Source organism: Panthera uncia, chromosome D1, assembly GCF_023721935.1.
Source record: "Panthera uncia isolate 11264 chromosome D1, Puncia_PCG_1.0, whole genome shotgun sequence".
Lineage (NCBI taxonomy): Eukaryota > Metazoa > Chordata > Mammalia > Carnivora > Felidae > Panthera > Panthera uncia.
This window is the reverse complement of record NC_064808.1, coordinates 10,021,292-10,040,734: the sequence shown is the minus strand read 5'-3', so window position 1 is coordinate 10,040,734 and position 19,443 is coordinate 10,021,292. Positions and strand designations below refer to the sequence as shown.

The 19,443-nt window shown below is 39.6% G+C and overlaps 1 protein-coding gene across 5 annotated transcripts in view; it reads left to right on the top strand.

The window, feature by feature from the left end:
* Positions 1 to 11,936, top strand: part of LOC125933088 (oocyte-secreted protein 2-like) — a 42,957-nt gene extending 31,021 nt beyond the window's left edge. The window contains exons 1-4 of one of the 5 annotated variants that reach the window (XM_049645970.1): positions 1,720 to 1,783; positions 6,258 to 6,436; positions 7,354 to 7,457; positions 9,259 to 11,936. In XM_049645970.1, coding sequence (XP_049501927.1) covers positions 1,720 to 1,783; positions 6,258 to 6,436; positions 7,354 to 7,457; positions 9,259 to 9,466 — 555 coding nt within the window. In that variant the 3' untranslated portion in view covers positions 9,467 to 11,936. Of the gene's footprint in view, positions 1 to 1,719; positions 1,784 to 6,257; positions 6,437 to 6,764; positions 7,115 to 7,353; positions 7,458 to 9,258 lie in introns of those variants that run through there. The other 4 variants (XR_007460873.1, XR_007460872.1, XR_007460871.1 and 1 more) reach the window with 4 other exon arrangements.
* The last annotated feature ends 7,507 nt before the right edge of the window (positions 11,937 to 19,443 follow it).

Here is a 19,443-nt window from a genome sequence, read left to right as displayed (position 1 = left end):
TGTATGCTATTAGCTTTGGCTAGACTGCTTACATTTGTTATCCCTTTTAATAGTCAGAATAAACTTACAAGGGAAATAGTATTATTACCTCCTTTTTACAGAGTATGAATCTGAGCCTTAGCTTGTTTAACTAATTTTCCCAAACTTGTGTAAATTGAGAGCAGAGAAACTCTCTTAAGCAGTAGAAGCTCTTAAGCAGTAGACTCTGATGCCTTCTAGAACAATACTAGATGCTTCTACTGGAATGATTTAAAAGATAAACATATGGGGTGCCTGGGTGGCTTAGTCGGTTAAGCATCTGACTTCGGCTCAGGTCATGATCTCACAGCTCATGGGTTCGAACCCCGTGTCGGGCTCTGTGCTGATGGCTCAGAGCCTGGAGCCTGCTTCCGATTCTGTCTCCCTCTCTCTCTGACCCTCCCCTGTTCATGCTCCGTCTCTCTCTGTCTCAAAAATAAATAAACATTAAAAAAATGCTTAGCTGGAACTTTGGGGTGCATGGGTGGCTCAGTTGGTTAAGCCTCCGACTTCGGCTCAGGTCATGATCTCACAGTCCGTGAGTTCGAGCCCCGCGTTGGGCTCTGTGCTGACAGCTCAGAGCCTGGAGCCTGTTTCAGATTCTGTGTCTCCCTCTCTCTCTGACCCTCCCCCGTTCGTGCTCTGTCTCTCTCTGTCTCAAAAATAAATAAACATTAAAAAAAATGCTTAGCTGGAACTTTGGGGTGCATGGGTGGCTCAGTCAGTTAAACATCTGACTTCAGCTCAGGTCGTGATCTCATCGTTTGGGAGTTCAAGCCCCACATCAGGCTTGTGCTGACTGTGTGGCGCCTGCTTGGGATTCTCTCTCTCCCTCTCTCTCTGCCCCTCCCTCGTTCTCTCTCTCTCTCTCTCTAAATAAATAAACTCTAAAAAAACAAAACAAAAACAGGATGGAAAAATTATTTTAAAAATGCTTAGCTGGAACTTCTGAGTACTGGAATGAATATATATACTTATTATACATAAAATTATATATATGGCACAAGGGGACAAAATACATGAATATAAATGTTTCTTTTCTAAGAAATCTCAGCATGAAAAAAACATTATTCTCCTGTGTTATAAGTAAATACTTTTAAGGCTTGACCTGGCTAAACTAACTAAAACATTAATTTATGGACATATCAATAAAGACGGATTTTTAGATTTCCTTGATGCCATGAAAGATGGCTTTCTATAGGTCCCTGTCTCCTCCTGGGGATGTTTGTTTCTGGGCAAGTCACTTTATTATCCCTGCTGCTGATTCTTCCAGCCAAAGTCAGAGAAAAGAAGAAATAATCATCTTTTGATTTCAAACGTATATGACTTAGGCTGTTCCACATATTAGCTGGACACCCAAAAATCAGCTGGTGCCAATAATTGCCTACTATTTAGCATGTACTGGAAATGTCATGTGCCATGCTAGCCTCCCAGATGGTCTCAACAGGCCTCATGCAGACACCGTCTGTTATCAAATAGCACTTTTTGTGTGATATGCCTTTCAGAGAGTCAGTGTTTGGGAAATCTGGAGAGTTGCAGCTTTTAGGTGGTTGACATTGAGAGGGTGCTGCGTGCCCTATCTAAATCAGTAGGAAAATGAAGACAGCTGAGTGTGGGATGCCACATAAAATCACGTAAGGCCGCACCACTTCCTGTTTCCTGAGAAGTCCTGGCTGGGGGTCTGTCCAGATGAAGGTCTCTATGGCTTTAGGAGTCTGGTCGCTTCTTGCCGCCTTGATTTGGCCTTGCACTGAGAGCATCTATGGTAGAGGCCAGTTCTAAAGAACACTTTCTTGGAGGAGTTATGGTCGCTTTCCATGCAGGAACTCTCCTCCCAAAGAGTTCAGATCTTACAAGCAGCTGGAAGGGAAATGCTTTCGGGCCGAGGAGACTTGAGTCAATATACTGAGGCCATCTGGAGTGGGGGACTCAGGATGTCAGGGCCCTCTGGGGTAAGGGGATGCAGGGCATTGGGGCCATCTAGGATAGAGGGGCACATGGCATTGGGGGCACCTGGAGTGGGGAGCACAGGGCGTTGGGGTCATCTGGGGTGAGGAAGCAGGGCATTGAGGCCTGGCTGGGATCTATGATGCTCAGGTGCAAGGAAGATTCTAGCTACTTCAGCCAATTTGTGTGGCAGCTACATGTGTTCCTCGGGCTTTCCCTCAGATTTCTCAGATACTAGAGGCACGACTTCATAATGTCAGACTAAGATTAGTATGAGAAAAATAAGTGGCAACAGAAGCCTGACTCCCTGTATGTTCATATCCCCTTATCCTGTTGAATCCATCTTTAAACTGTCGCAATCTTTTTTCCTCTAGGAAGGATCCTTCTGATACTCTTATCTAGGTGACCGTAGGATAATATTTCCAACCCATGGAGCGATTTGGAGGTGACAGTCACTAATGTAGAACACCTGCTTTCTCCAATGCCACTTTCCCCGCAAACCATCTCCCTGAATTTTCTTACTTTCTTGATGGTTTATCTGTAAAGAGCCAGAACTTACTGGCTTACGAAATGTTGGAATCTCTTGCTCATTACATATGAATATTTTTTCACCTTGGGAAGACTTAGGTCCTCCAAAGTGTTTAAGAAAATTCTGAATGTATTCCAAGGTCTACTGCTCCCTATTACTGTTTGGGGGAGCTTTCCTCGTCAAAGTTTGAACCTCTAGCCATTCTCTTCATTGTGTGATCCGACTTTCTATTATTACTTTGTAATGGGAAGGGGAATGGGAAAGCACCAGTGCTTTAGGAAAGAAGATAATAAATAGACAATTAGCCTCTTGACACAGCACTGGCTTGCTCAGAGTCATGGTAGACTTATTTGTGAGAAGTATGAAGTGAGAAGTAATAAATATTGATGGCAGATGGTCATTTTTTTTTAAATTTTTTTTTTAACGTTTATTTGTTTTTTGAGACAGAGAGACACAGAGCATGAACGGGGGAGGGACAGAGAGAGAGGGAGACACAGAATCAGAAGCAGGCTCCAGGCTCTGAGACATCAGCCCAGAGCCCGACGCGGGGCTCGAACTCACGGACCGTGAGATCGTGACCTGAGCTGAAGTCGGAGGCTTAACCGACTGAGCCACCCAGGCACCCCCAGATGGTCATTTTTAAAGTCGTTTGTTTGACTATTTCTTCCAACGACTACCTGTTGTCAATTCCTAGATTGATGCAAGAGTCATCTGGGAGGTAATTTAATGAGCTTTTGCTGTGGGAAGATCATCCTCCAGCTCTTAATATTTCTACAGCTACCATAGAGGGGCAGTTTACTTAGCACATCCGTGAAGAGTACAGGGTCAAAGTCAATCAGGTGTATGCTTTGTGCTTCACGGCACAGGTAATTTAATTTTTAGATGATGTTCAGACTGCCATTATCATATATGGCGTGTGGTATATTATTGAGATCGACATAAATAATGGAAAACGCCCATGACAGGTGATCCTAATTGCTTTAGGAAGGAAAATCTTCCTAACAATTTTTCTGACCACAGATCTTCTCACATATGCCTTCCAAAGGCAGCCTTTAAGCAAGGCTTTTGACTTGGAGCCCTTATCAATTTACTCATCACTTTATGTCCTTTCTGCAGGAGACAATAGCCACTTACTACACCTGAGTATTAGTTAGCATACTCCTATTGTTGCTTTACTTTATTTAAAAATTTTTTCTTTAACGTTTATTTATTTTTTGAGAGACAGAGAGAGACAGGGCATGAGCAGGGGAGGGACAGAGAGAGAGAGAGAGAGAGGGAGTCACAGAATCCGAAGCAGGCTCCAGGCTCTGAGCTGTCAGCACAGAGCCCAATGCGGGGCTTGAACCCATGATATGTGAGATCAGACCTGAGCTGAAGTTGGACACTTAACCGACTGAGCCACCCAGGTGCCCCAATTTTTTTTATTTTTCTTCTGCCTTTAGAGAGATGCTGGTGGGGGACAGGAGGCATTGATCGGACTTCAGCAGTGACTGAACTACTTATTTCTGGAATAAGAGGTCACTACTTTATTTACTTCCAGGTTCTGTTAGGCTCCAAAGCATGTAAGTGCTTTGGTTGTGGCTCTGTTTAGAACACCTACAGCTCCCAGGAGACCTCGGGAATATGGGAAATTTGTCTTACATGTCATCCCAAACCACTGTAGCTTAACTTTCCAGTTACTGGCTAGAATTGCCACCTTCTGTGCACATTCACTTGAACCAGTCCAGCTCAGTCCACTAACTGGACTGAGGCTCTGAGTACACTCCGCCAAACTGCCAGAACTTCTGTTCATCCTGACTGTGAATCTTCCCATTCGGTGGCCTTCACTGACTCGTGAATAAATTGCATTGCAGTTTTAACCAGTTTTTTCAAAATCTAATAATTGGGTAGCTATAGAATTCAAGCCCTATCCAGCCAGCTGTAAGAAGGTTACCTTCCTATAGGTTGGATGGCCAGTCAGACTTTCACTCTCTCCCACCCCTTCCCTTTGTTAAACAGTAAGGGGGAGGTTCTGTAATTTCTGCTCATCTGGAAGTTCCGCGTGCAGGTGGTACTATCAACAAGTACTACAATTCAAACTATGTATATTCAACATTCCCTGGGTTCTGTGCAGCTGTGAATATAAAGATAATTATGAAATGAAATCCAAGTTCAAAGTACTTATCCTAGCTTGGATGACAGGTTGTGTTAGAGCAACTTATATTAGCGTCGAAATAGGAAGATAAGATTTAAACCCGGTTACTTCCACTTTTGCAAAACATGAGGAGGCTGTATCAGATGAGATGTGGGGTCATGTTCTGGGTTATGAGTCTCATGCCTTAAGTGTGGGGCAGGTGCTGGCTACCGAAGAATAGTCTGTGTTTGGAAAAAAATCTTTCATAAAAAATGGTTATCTGTCATTTCAACTTTGTATCGTTAGATATATAAGGTTTGTGTTGTGACTTGCTTCTTTCTCATAACTATTTTCAGATTGATACTTTATAATTATATTTGCCATGTTACCTAGAAGTTGATTATATAAATACATTATAATTTCTTCATTTGGCTGTTGGTCATTTGGCCTGAAGTATTTTGTTCATTTACATTTATTATTATTGTTGACATATACTTGCAGTTCATTTATTGCAATCATCTTATTGCTTTTTTTTTTATTTTTTATTTTTTAGTTTATTTTCTTTATTTAGAGAGAGTGAGAGAGCACATGGGAGGGGCAGAGAGAAAGGGAGACAGAGAATCCCAAGCAGGCTGCGCACTGTCAGTGCAGAGCCCAGTGTAGGGCTCGAACTCACAACTGTGAGATCATGACCTGAGTCAAAAGCAAGAGTTAGACACTTAACCGACTGAGCCACCCAGGATCCCCCTATGGCTTAATTTTTGTCCTTTTTTTTTTGTTTGTTTGCTTTGATGTTTTGTCTCTTCCCCTAAGGCTTTTTTGCCTTCTTCTAAATTGTTTCTATTTGTTTTTCTCCATTCTCTTTTGTTCTCCACTTTGGAAGTTTTGTAACCTGTTTCATTAGTTTTTCCCCCCTACCACTAATCATGACTCTTTAAAGCCAATAAATCTGTGTTTTCTTTCTGAACATTAGTAGGATCCATGCAGTTCAACTCTGATCACCGCTCTGAGAAGCTCTGGTTACTGTCTGTCTTTACTTCTTCTACGGGATAAATGAGTCCATTAGAAATAGTGATTATTCCTGACTGACTGAAGATTTCAATGTAAAGGATAAGAATAGGTTTTACATGGAAACCTTCACAGAACTGCCATCCCAGGCAGCGGATTTTCTCTCTTCAGAGTCTTTCCTCTGTGGCTCTGTCTTTGGTAGGGACTGTTCCAGATCAGGATTCTACTCTCCCACCCTTTCCCCTTCTCCCTCTCCAAAGAGCATTACTGGGAATACATCTCTCCTATTCGAATGCATTGCAATTTACTTCTGTGCCTTCTGTGTGGTCCCAGATACATCACCCTCTTTAGAATATAATCTCTTTTAGAGGAGGCAGGGGACTAGAAGATTATGATTTTCTTATGTGTTGATCTTCTTCCCTGTGAGATAAATGAAGCCTAGTTATTTGAGGATAATATGCAGATATTTCGGAAAAACCAGTAATGTGAAAACCCTTTATATGTTATTCTGTAAGCCTTGATTACCTTTGCCGGAGAAAGAAATACCTTTTATTTACCACGAAGGGCAGAGCTGAATATTCTTTGGGCTCTTCCTGGATGTAAATATACATCTGACACTTTCTTATATGATTCTTTCTGTAGTGACAGTAAGTTGTTCAATGGACTGGGTGATGATCTTGGTTAGCCCATGTGGGCGCAACAGCGATCTGTGTATATTTGATGATGAATTGCACCTGGGATCAGGTTGCCCTGTGACTCGGATTCAGACCTCTGCATATGATTTTATATACCCTGTACATGACTGTGGGATCAGGACAAAGGTGAGTACAGTACTATTTATAAAAATAACTTCTTAAAAATTTTTTTTTAACATTTATTTATTTTTGAGAGATAAAGTGCAGGCAGGGGAGGGGCAATGAGAGAGGGAGACACAGAATCTGTAGCAGGCTCCAGGCTCTGAGCTGTCATCACAGAGCCCAATGTGGAGCTCGAACCTATGAACCGTGAGGTCGTGACCTAAACCGAAGTGGGATGCTTAACCAACCGAACTACCCAGGTGCCCCTAAAAATAACTTTGAAGTAGTTTTTTAGATCTTTATACCTGGCTCTAAAATTATTGTCTTTTTTTGTTTGTTTGTTTGTTTTAAGGATTACATTTTGCTTCTAGTTATCGTTATTTATGGGCAGATGACAACATGGTCCCTTCCTTATCATTCACTGAACATTGGGCCATCCATGTGCACGGGACCCAAGAGCACAGGTTTCCTGACTGGTTAGGAAACCGACTTTAAATTGTCCTCCAGCTCCTCTTGTATTTCACCAAAGCTTAGCAGACAGTTTTAAGTTTCATTCGATGCTCCAAAGGGGAAAAGTCACAAATCCTGGGAAGGTTTATCCTATTCATTGGATCATTTGAACTGCCCTGAGGCAGTATTTTCACTGAAGAAGTATTTTCACTACAGAGAGAGACAGAGCACATGTTGGGGGAGGGGCAGAGAGAGGAGACACAGAATCCGAAGCAGGCTCCAGGCTCTGAGCCATCAGCACAGAGCCCAACGCGGGGCTCGAACCCACGAGCTGTGAGATCATGACCTGAGACGCCTGAGCTGAAGTCTGACACTCAACCGACTGAGCCACCCAGGCGCCCCTAGGCATAAATCTTAAACTAGAATACAAACGTATGTATGCCCCCCCTGTTACGAGAAGTACCTTCTGCTTAAATATTGTGCTCCTCTAGGTTGTTTCGGAGGATACCCTCCTTTTTCAAACAGAGATGTTCTTTAACCCTAGGATTGTGCATTGTGAGAGCCAGAAAATCCCTTTGGAATGTTCTGCCTCTAGGTCAGTCCAATAGACCAGACTCCTTTGGAAAGCATCCATCTTACCTTTACCTAATCAGATGCTTCTGCAAAGCATAGACTTTAGATTTGACTCACCTGTAAGCGTATTTCCAAACAAACATGAAATTGACATTTATAATAATATGGAGTATTTTTATTTTTTAATGTAATATTTATTTTAGAATCAAAACATATGCAATCTAGTGTAACTAGGTTATTTTACGGTAACTGAACTGCAAAGCAGAATCATTAGATACCCAGTCGCCTTAATAAGTGGAAGAATCAAACCTGATGCTGTTTTTTAATGTCTTCTCCTTTATAATTCCCTAATACATCTCATGGTTTAATTCCATGTGAATACAGTGAATGACTAAAAAGAGAAAACTAGTCCTTCATTTTAATACTAACTCATGGAAATGCATGAAAGGAAAGGTTTGTCAGCCTAATCATTAGATGCACTTTGCTTGCAGTTTTGTGGAACTGAGAAGCTGAATCCCAAAGGGACCCCACATAAACTTTGAGACCAAGTGGAATGGTGAATACTGAAACACTTTACCATGTCATTGTAATATTCACATTGAGTTTTACGAGTTACAAATATTGGAAAAGATTTCATCCTTGTTTGATATATGGAAATAGTTGACATAAAAAAAGAAGGTAGAGCTCAGAGCAAGTGTATAGTATCTTATAACGTTATCAGAATCCTTTTTGTGGGGGGGAATTTTTTTTTTAATTTTTTAATGTTTCATTTTTTGTTTGTTTTTGAGAGACAGAGTGCAAGTCGGGGAGGGGCAGAGAGAGAGGGAGACACAGAATCCGAAACAAGATCCAGGCTCTGAGTTGTCAGCACAGAGTCCAATGCAGGGTTCGAACCCACGAACAATGAGATCATGACCTGAGCTGAAGTCTGGTGCTTAACCGACTGCCACCCAGGTGCCCGAGAATTGGTATTTTTTATTGTGGTAAAATATACATAAGATAAAATTTGTAACCATTTATTTTATTTTATTTTTTAAAATTTACATCCAAATTAGCATAGAAAATTTGTAACCATTTTTAAGTGTACATTACGTACATTCTTATTGTTAAATACTTTGATCTTCTTTTAACTTACTTTCATAAGGCAAATCGACGGCTGAGGAATTTAGCAATACTCTGGGGAGTAGCTGACACTAACACTGGATTCTGTAGACACACAGACACACACACACACACACACACACACACACACACATTTTCATTCCTATATATTAGCCGATGCTTCCAGTAATATAAAACACTCTGAAATAACGCCCTGGAGCTATTGCCTCTCCGTAGGCCAGCAGATTAATTATGATGACTACAGCATTTCTACTTCGATAGTAATTTTGACGTTGTTTGCAGCTTATCTTCCTTAGAAAAAAAATGAAAACAAGGCCAACAGATATATGATTAGGTTACTGGTGCATAAATGTTACTGCTGCACACACACACACACACACACACACACACACACACATCCTTTACTACCACTGCATGGGGTCAGATTAAGCTTTTGACAGCTTTTACTTACTGTTCTTAGGAATCCACTTGTCTAAATCCATTCCACTGGGCACTTTGGTACTTTACTGAAGCAAGCATTACAAATCATCAGTTATGCAGAAGGTCTAGGCCTGTGCCACACTCCTAAATCATTATACTGAAATGGCCACTGTGTTAAACAGTGGTAAAAAAATAACTTTGTCCCCACCTGTAGACTCAGAATGACCTGGTACCAAGTATGCCAATAATATCTGCCTTTTTTGTTTTGTTTTGTTTTTTAGGAAATCAGTATGGCTCACACCAGGTTCTGCAGATAATGAAATGAAATTGGACCCCAGTCCCTTTATTGCTGACTTTGAGACAACACTTGAAGAGCTAGGATTACTAAGTTCAAGTCAGACTGATTCCCTCCTTAAGGAGAAATGGAGACTTGGAGTTGGCATCATGAATTTTGTTCGAAAAACTTTTTTTGTATTAAAAAAAAGTTAGTATAAATCTTTTCTTAGATATCTTACCCCTAAACATCCCTAATTCAGTAAAGGTCCTGATTCAGTGAAAGTATATTTTTCATTTTTTTATTCATTAGGGGTATAGCTGATTAATTTGATGTTAATAGGTAATTTATACTAGCCATTTGAATTTTATTTTTTAGGGCCACCTGGGTGGCTCAATTGTCTAAGCATATGACTCTTGTTTTTGGCTCAGGTAATTATCTCACAGTCATGAGGCTGAGCCCTGTATTGGGCTCCTCATTGGGTGTGTAGCCTGCTTAAGATTCTCTCTGCCCCTCCCTCTGCCCCACCCTATGCGTGCTCCCTCGCTTGCTCTCTCTCTGTATCTCTGTCTCACAAAAATTTTATTTTCTATTCTATATGGTAGAACAATATGTCTTCAATGACAATAATTTGATCCAATTGATATGAACCTTCGAGAAATATGTTCTAAATATATATATTTTTTTTAGTAGGGGCGCCTGGGTAGCTCCATTGGTTAAGAATCTGACTTCAGCTCAGGTCATGATCTCCCAGTCTGTGAGTTCCAGTCCTACATCAGGCTCTCTGCTATTGATGGAGTGGAGCCTGCTTCGGATCCTCTGTCCCCCTCTCTCTGACCCTCCCCCACTGGTGTGTGCATGCTCTCTCTCAAAAGTAAATAAACATTAAAAAATTTTTAATATTTTTCTTAGTAAAAATAAAGAATAGAGATAGGTATCTAAATGTGCCAGAGAGTAAATTTGTGCAGAGTCTAAAATTTAACATATTCTCGGGAAAGACAAAGTCCCTTTGTGTGAAGATACTTTAACTTGTGTGGGCTTTACTAATTAGTAGAGTCAGTTCCTAAAAATAATTCCTAACTAGTAAAGTCAATTCCTAAAGATAATTCTATGTATATCATATTTGAGTAATTATTGCAGAAGAAAATTAGATTCATATTCTAGGATTTCAATAACCACTTTCTTAACTGAAATTTGATGTCACATTTTCTGTTCTCTCCCTGATATGACTTTTCCACACTTGAAATAATTGACTGATTGAGGTGGTGAAAGGTTGGATCATCCTATCACAGTATCATCCTCTTATAACCATTTATCAACAGCTACCTGTGACCCCTTCTTTCCCCCAAGGAGGCAATTTTACCATGCAACGCACAAAAAAGTCTCTTCTGACTTTTGGGATATTTCTTATATCGTTTATGAGGATGGAGCTGTGCCATTCAATTGCTTATTAAATGTGTATTTGAATGTTACGTGAGTCTGGGATCTGATTTTGCCAAGGTATTTTTCACTAAGATATTTCAATTAAAAAAACCTGAAGTGCTGCTATTACATCATTTACAATAAAATGCTGCTTATGGTTACTTGTCCAAGAATTTAAAGATTGTCACAGTGGGCATCTACCTTTGACAGTTCATATGAAGCTTAAAGGTAATACTTCAGTGAGGCTTAACACGTGTCAGACAATGTTACTAGCACATACTAACAGCACATTTAATCCTAATAACCCCAAAGTTATGTATGACGATTGTACCAATTTTACAGAGGAGAAAAGAAACATAGGTTAAATCATTTGCCAGCTTCTCTTAAAATTGGTGATCTTTTCCTAGTCTTAGAGAAAAAGCTTTCAGCTTCTCACAATTGGGTATTGTGTTCATTATGGGCTTGTCTGATACAGGCTTTATGTGAAGGGGAAATCCTTCTGTACCTAGTCAGTTGACAGTTTTAATCATGAAAAGATGTTGAATTTTGTCAAACATCACCACTTCTATTCATAATATTGGAAATCCTAGCCAGAAAAGTTAGGCAAGAAAAAGAAAAGGCATCTGAATTGGAAAGGAAGAAGTCAAATTATTTGTTTGCAGATGACCTAATCTCATATATATAAAACCAAAAAAGACTCCACTGAAAAACTGCTAGAGTAATAAGCAAATTCAGTAGAATTGCAGGATAAAAAAAAATCAACATGCAGAAACCAGTTGCATTTCTACACACAAACAAGGAACTGTATGAAAAAAAAATCTAAAAAATCCCATTTATAATATCAAAATTAACAAAACACGTATGAATACATTTAACCAAGGAGGTAAAAGATCTGCACACTGAAAAGTATAAAACCTTGATGAAAAGAATTGGAGAAAACACAAAATAATATCCTGAGTCAATGAGCTAGAAGAATTCTGTCAAGATATCCGAACTCCCAAAAAGGATCTACAGATTCAACGTAATCCCTATCAAAATTCCAATGACATTTTTCAAGAAGTTAAAAAAAATCCTAAAATTCATATGGCTGAACTAAAAAGGCTGAATAGTTTAAGAAATCTTAAGAGCAAAGCTGGAGGCATCACACTTCCCAATTTTGAATTACATCACAAAGCTATAATAATCAAAACAGTATGGTACTGGCATAAAAACATATTATAGAACAATGGAATGGTATAGAGAGCCCAGATATAAACCCTCACCTATATAATCAACTAATCTTCAATGAAGATGCTTATTAGAAGGTGGAGGAGGGTCAGTAAAGTATCCTCCAGCCTGTGAGAGCACTTCAAGACCAAAAAATGAAGACTGGCTAGTCTATGCTATTTACATAGAGTTTTAGTCAGGGTTACTTACCGACAGGGAGGATGGGGGCAGGCAGGTGGTTATCCAGACAGTACACAGCTATTCTCCACCCCCATTCTCTGCTGCTATTCTCTGCCCAGGCCAGACCCAGCTTTTATGGAAAGAGGGACAAAGTGGTGAGGTGACAGGATAGTTACCTAAAGTGAGACTTTCTGTATACCAGTCCTGTCTACTAGTTACCTAAAGTGGAGCCTTCTGGATGTCACTTTAGGGACCATCAAAACAAGCCTTCTTGCATTCCAGTCTGGGCACACATTAACCTTCTCTCCATGTGGAACACATAGCCCCAGTGAAGGTCATTGCTCAGGCATGAACAAGATGGAAGAACAAAGATGGAGTAGTGATGGTGGCACTCCTACATTGCCAAAAATACACAATGGGGAGAGTATAGTCCCTTCAATAAATGGCTTTTGGAAAACTAGATTTGCAAACACACACACACACACACACACACACAACAAAATTGGATTCTTACCTTACAGCCAAAAACTAACACAAAATGGATTAAAGACATTAAAAACTTGAGGCTGTAAAACTCCTAGAAGAAAACATAGGAGGAAAGCTTCATGACATTGGTCTTGGCAATGAATTGGATACAACACCAAATGCACAGGCAACAAAAGCAAGAACAAGTAGATTACCTCAAACTAAAAAGTTTCTGCACAGCAAAAGAAACAAAATAAAAGGCAACCTATGGAATGGGAGAAAATATTTGCAAAGCATACATCTAACAAGGGATTACTATCCAAAATATATAAGGAACTCCTACAACTCAATAGCAAGAAAACAACCAGATTAAAAATTGGGCAAGGACCTGAACAGACATTTCTCAAAATAAGACATACAAAGGGCTAACAGGTATGTGGGAAGGTGTGCAACATCACTGATCATAAGGGAAATGCAACTCCAGACCCCGAGATATCACCTCACATCTGCTAGGCTATTATCAAAAAATCAAAAAATAACAAGTGTTAGCTAGAGTGTGGAGAAAAAGAAACCCTTATGCACTGCTGCTGGAAGTGTTACATTGGCACAGCTGCTATGGAAAACAATATGGAGCTTCCTCAAAAAAATTAGAAATGGGTCTCCCACATGATCCTGCACTCCCATGTCTGGGCATATATCCAAAGGAAGTGAAATCAGCATCTCAAAGACATATCTGCACCCCCATGTCCACTGCAACACTATTCACAACAGCCAAGATATGTAAACAAGCTAAACATCCATCGAGGGATAACTGGATAAAAATGTGTGTGTTGGGGCGCCTGGGTGGCGCAGTCGGTTAAGCATCCGACTTCAGCCAGGTCACGATCTTGCGGTCCGTGAGTTCGAGCCCCGCGTCAGGCTCTGGGCTGATGGCTCGGAGCCTGGAGCCTGTTTCCGATTCTGTGTCTCCCTCTCTCTCTGCCCCTCCCCCGTTCATGCTCTGTCTCTCTCTGTCCCAAAAATAAATTAAAAAAAAAAAATGTGTGTGTTATACATGGCATATTATGCATATATTATGAATATAGATATTAGTCAGCCATGAAAAGAAGAAAATCTTGCCATTTGTGACAACATGGATGAACCTGAAGGGCATTATGGTGAGAATGTCAGACAAAGAAAGACAAGTATTGCATGATTTCACTCACATGTGAAATCTAAAATAATGTAACTCATAGAAACAGAGAAACAGTGGGGAAGAAGTGGGAAGATGTTGGTCAAAGCATATGAATTTTCAGTTGTAAGATGAATAAGTTCTGGAAACAATATACAGCATGGTGACCGTAGTAAATATGTATGGTGTACTTGAAATCATCTAAGAGACTAGATATTAAGAATTCTCATCACAGGGGTGCCTGAATGAGTTAGTCAGTTAAGCGTTCAACTCTTGCTTTTGGCCCAGGTCATGATCTCACGGTTCGTGCATTTGAGCCCCACGTTGGGCTCTGTGCTGACAGTGGGGGGCCTGCTTGGGATTCTCTCTCTCCCTCTCTTTCTCTCTCTGCCCCTCCCCTGCTTGCTCTCTCTCTCAAAATAAATAAATTAAAAAAAAGTATTCTCCTCACAAAAAAAAGGTAACTATGTGTGTTGATGGATTTAATATTAAAATTAGCCTGATTGTCAAGCTATTTCATAATATATATGTATTTCAAAACATCACATTGGATACTTTAAATATACACATCTTTTTATTGGCTAATTATACCTCAAAAAGGCTGGAAAAAATAAAATATAAAATTAGAAAAATAAAAAAAACAATAAAAACAAAAAGTAGGTGATCTGGATCTCGGTCTTTCTGCCATTAGCCACTACCCCGTGCTGCCTCAAATAGTTTTATTTTATTTTATTATTTATTTAATATAATTTATTGTCACATTAGCTTACATACAACACCCAATGCTCATACCAACAAGTGCCCGCCTCAATGCCCACTCAAATCATTTTAAATTGATGACCTTTAGTTCTCTAGAAAACCACTAAAGTGTTTACACAGCCCTCAGTAAAACTAAAAGAGTTCATACCTATGAACAGAGAGGGCCCTTTCCTCATCTGGAAATAAGAATATTTTATACTAACAGATTTAGGAGGATATAGAGGAGGATGAATAATTGCTTGGGGCAAAAGAAATTATTGGGTGTGAGGCAACAAGTTTTTAAAGTATTTTTGTGCTACAAGATGAAGGTGATGATGTGGCTGGATTTTAGAAGGGCCTCCAGTCCTGCCACTTGATTCCCCAGGCAGTGTCAGAAAGGGGAAGGCATCTTTCTTCAATTCACACAAACATTTAACGATGAGGCCAGAACAAATTCAGTTCCAGTCTGCCCTTCACAAACTCTCCCATCATCTTTAATGATCATGAATTGAATGGCTTGTATTGTATTGTATTTTTAAGTTTATTTATTTTGAGAGAGGGAGAGAGAGAGAGCGAGCAAGTGGGGTCAGGACAGAGGAGAGAGAATCCCAAGCAGGCTCTGTGCTGTCAGTACGAAGCCCAATGTGGGGCTCAAACTCACGAACTATGAGATCATGACCTAAGCCGAAATCAAAAGTCAGATGCTTAACCTACTGAGCCACCCAGGCACCTCTGGTTGTTTCTATTTTATATGTAGTATCTGTATTATTTAAAAACTTTTGAAAGTAATTTTGACATATAAAACCATCCATTTCATGTGGTTCTATTAGAACTCATTTCAGATTCTCTCTCTTCCTGCCAAATAAAACAGGGAACATTAGATATTTAAGAGTAAAACAAGTCAGATATAAATCAAATCATATATAAATCTGCTACCCTTAAGGCTTTGTTAACAATTATATACATCCTAGCTTCACTTCTACAAAAAGTAAATAAAATATCCATTAATTGTGAGAATTATACTGTGCTTTGTGCATTGTCTTTAATGATTTTATTATTCAGTCATTTACCAAAATAAGAAACAGATACCCATGTCCACAGAAATATATTATCATGGGGAATCTGTCTGGGCTACCAGTAGGAACATGTACTGTTTGTTGTTGTTGTTGTTTGTTTGTTTTGTTTTGTGTTTATCTTAGTAAAGTGATAAGTCACTGCAGGCATTGTAAGCAGGGAAGTGATGTAATCTGATTTATATTTGAAAATCAGGGGTACCTCAGTGGCTGAGTTGGTTGAGCAACCGACTTGTTTCGGGTCATGCTTTCATGGTTGATGAGCTTGAGCCCCACATTGGGCTCTCCCACATTGAGCTCTCTGCCATCAGTACAAAGCTCGCTTCAGATCCGGTCCCCCTCTTTCTGCCCCTCCCCCACTTGCCCTCTCTCAAAACAAATTATTAAAAATCAATCTTATTACCCTATGAACAATGGATAAGAGCAGTAGCTTAGAGGCATTATAAGAATTTTATAAGTAATTAAGGCAAGTGATGATGTTATCATGCCTTTGTGGCAGTAGAAATGGAAAATATATGGACTAATTTTCTATGTGTTTTGGAAATAGAAAAAAGAATTTCCAAATGGATTTAAAGTAGGTTTGGAAATAAATCATAATGAAGCATGACAACTAGATGTCTTGCTCAGGCAATTGTACAGATAGTAATAATATATACTAATATTGGGAAGACTGAAGATCGGAAGGACATTTTTCCCATTTGCTGAGATGTCAAGGTAACCATTAACTGGATTAGATGAAGACCACCTTGAATGCCATTTGAGAAAATAAAGCAACGGGTAGAATATGATTGTGGGATCTCTTTTCTTAACCGAATTCCATTAAATTCCATTTAATTTTCTTCTTTCATTGTGCGCAAGATATATAAGAGCTTATTAAATCAAGTCTGTATTTCTAGAATAAAAATATAGGAACAAGTCCTTTGTTCCACCCTGCCCCCACCACTGCCTTATGGATTTTTGTTGTTGTTGTTGTTGTTTGCTTATGTAATCTTGTGTGCTTCTTTTTTTTTTTTTAAGTTATTTAAGGAAAATCATCAACCCCAGACTATTCTTGAATAATAGTTGAGAGCAACTTGACTGTTGTTGAACAGTTCGAATCTAGGAGTCAATGAACTCAAATTTAAGGTCTTACACTGCCAGTTGTACAAAACAGTATAAGCTTGTTTCTCCGCTGCACCAGATAGTATTGATTAGGTTCTGCTACCAGAATCTGACCTCAAATGTCACTGGCTGAAATGAGCAAAAGTTTATTTCTCACTCAGGTGAACTCCACTGTGAGTCTTAAGACCCTCCCCCACCCAGGCATCAGGAGCCCAACATTTCAGTCTGTATCTCTTTTATGACCTCACCCTATGTACAGATGCTTTCACCATCATTCAGGCAGGTGAATGTGTATAAAATCTACTGTGGGTTTCTCAAGTTGGGCAATATATCACAAGAGCTGGTGGGTTGAAAAGTCGAACATGCAAAGATCGCACAGTCTCAAAATAACTCTTTTGGTTAAGGTGTCCCTTAAATAATTGCCAGTCCTTTTTGGAAATCAAAAAATGGAAATAAAATCACAAGAATGTCTCTGTTGTTAAATGTTCCTCTTGTAAATTTGTAGCAGGTAGCCTGCCCTGAGTCTCCATAGCAATGTAAGGTTTTGTGTATATGTTCATTCTCTGCTTCAGAACATTTACAAAGCCAATATAATAATAGGTACTTTGTTTTTCAGTTCGGCCCCAGGCAAAGCTGGACTTAGCATAATTACAACTTATCAAAGAGTTAGTATTGATTAGCTCATATGCTTAAAACCTGCCGATTTCCCTTTTGCAAATGTATTCCTGCTTTCCTTGGGAAGTGCCAAGGGACAGGTGAGAGTAAGGCTTCTTTTTCTTGAGAAGTAGGTTTTAGTGACATGATTGAGTTCCAGATCAATTGTAGATAAAAAGAAAAAAGTTCAACATGCCAAGAATTAGTAGATGTGTAGCTGTTTTAGCTTGATTACAGTAGTGTTTACGCTTCTATGAATGTTAGCTAAATGTAGAAGACTATACACCTGAAAAAGGAGGAAATTTACTGTATATAAATTACAGTTCAATGAACCTGACATAGAAAATATGCTAGCCTGACTACAAGGCACAATACCTCCATCCCATATGAACCCAACTGCATGGAGATACATTTAATGTATATCAGTTAGACTTTTTGACTGGAATTTATTGTTTTATTAGAAAATGAAAATTGTTCAGAGTGCCTGGGTGGCTGAGTTGGTTAAGTGTCTGGTTCTTGGTTTTGGCTCTGGTCATGATCTCACAGCTAGTGAGTTCGAGCCCCACCTCGGACTCTGTGCTGACACTGTGGAGCCTGCTTGGGATTTTCTCTCTCTCTCTCTCTCTCTCTCTCTCTCTCTCTCTCTCTCTCAAAATAAACAAATAAACTAAAAAAAAAAAAGAATTAAAATTGTTCTATGAAATACACACTCCTAAAAGAAAAAGTATTGAGAAGGCCAATAGGGATTTTAGTGGAAAGATGGAAAGGAGATGGAAACACGAAGTGGGGGGAGAGCAGTACAGATCTAAAGACATTTGGACTGAGGCACCCAACATCTTACACTTGAGTAGTTCAATCACAGCCCATCTAGGGAGGGACCCAGGTAAGCTCTTGATCACAGCTTGCAGGGAGTTCCCCAAATAGCCCATTAAAAGGCCCCCAAACTACCCAGTAAAAATCTGCAGGCTGACTCTGAGGAGGCAAGAGTAACTTGATGGCTTACTCAGAGAATGACTTACCAAGAAGCCACTGGAAGATGCTCAGAAGGTCTACTTGGTCAATAAGTTGGGGCAGATCCATCAGGGTGGGATCCCTGTAGATATGCTTCACTTGGGGCTTGCTGCCAACTCTTTTGCTCTTTCCTGAGGAGCCCCATAGCCACTTACAAACCAGAAGTCTAATACCATGGTGGGCTGAGAGGCAGAGTGGTAGCATAGAGCCTACAACATGTCCGGCAATAGGAATAATCCAAGGGAATCGAGTGGAATCTGTGCCCTAAGTAAGGTGTAGGATATTTAGCAGATCAGAATACAGGATGCCCAGTTAAACTTGGATTTCTGGTAACATTATTATTGTTATAATTATATTCCATGCAATACTTGAGACTTTATTTAAATAATCAAATATCATATGGAACATAGTTATATATATATGTCATATATATATGTATACAAATATATATACACATATTCAAATACTACTCAGCAATCAAAGAGAATGAAATCTTGCCATTTGCAACAACGTGGATGGAACTAGAGTGTATTATGCTAAACAAAATAAGTCAGGCAGAGAAAGACAAATATCATATGATTTCACTCATGTGGAATTTAAGAAACAACGGATGAACATAGGGGAAGGGAAGGAAAAATAAGATAAAAACAGAGAGGGAGGCAAACCATAAGAAAATCTTAAATACAGAGAACAAACTGAGGGTTGTTGGAAGTTAGGTGGGTAGAGGGATGGCCTAGATTGGTGATGGAACTGAAGAGCCTTCCCATTTTTATTCATTTATTTCCAATGCATGTAAAGATCTTAGTTGCTAAGACCTCTACATGCATTCTGTCATTTAATCTTTATATGTGCTGTTCTCTAAGGTGGGTACTATGGTCTTATATTTACAAACGAGACAACTGAAGTCTTAGAGTTTAATTAACTTCCTTTCAGAGCTCTTTTTTCCTACAGTTCTTAATTTAAAACGAGTATGTTAAAAGGAACTACTCCTTTCCTCACTTACTCATATTTCTTCCTCTCCTTCCCTGAGAGCACTTTCTTGTCTTTTCCCTTCTTATTCTTCCTCTTCCTTCTCCTCCTCCTCTCCTTCCTCCTCTCCCTCCTCCTTCTCCTTTTCTTCCTCCCTCACTTCCTCCCCCTCCCTACATCCCCTGTCCCTCCCCCCTCCTCC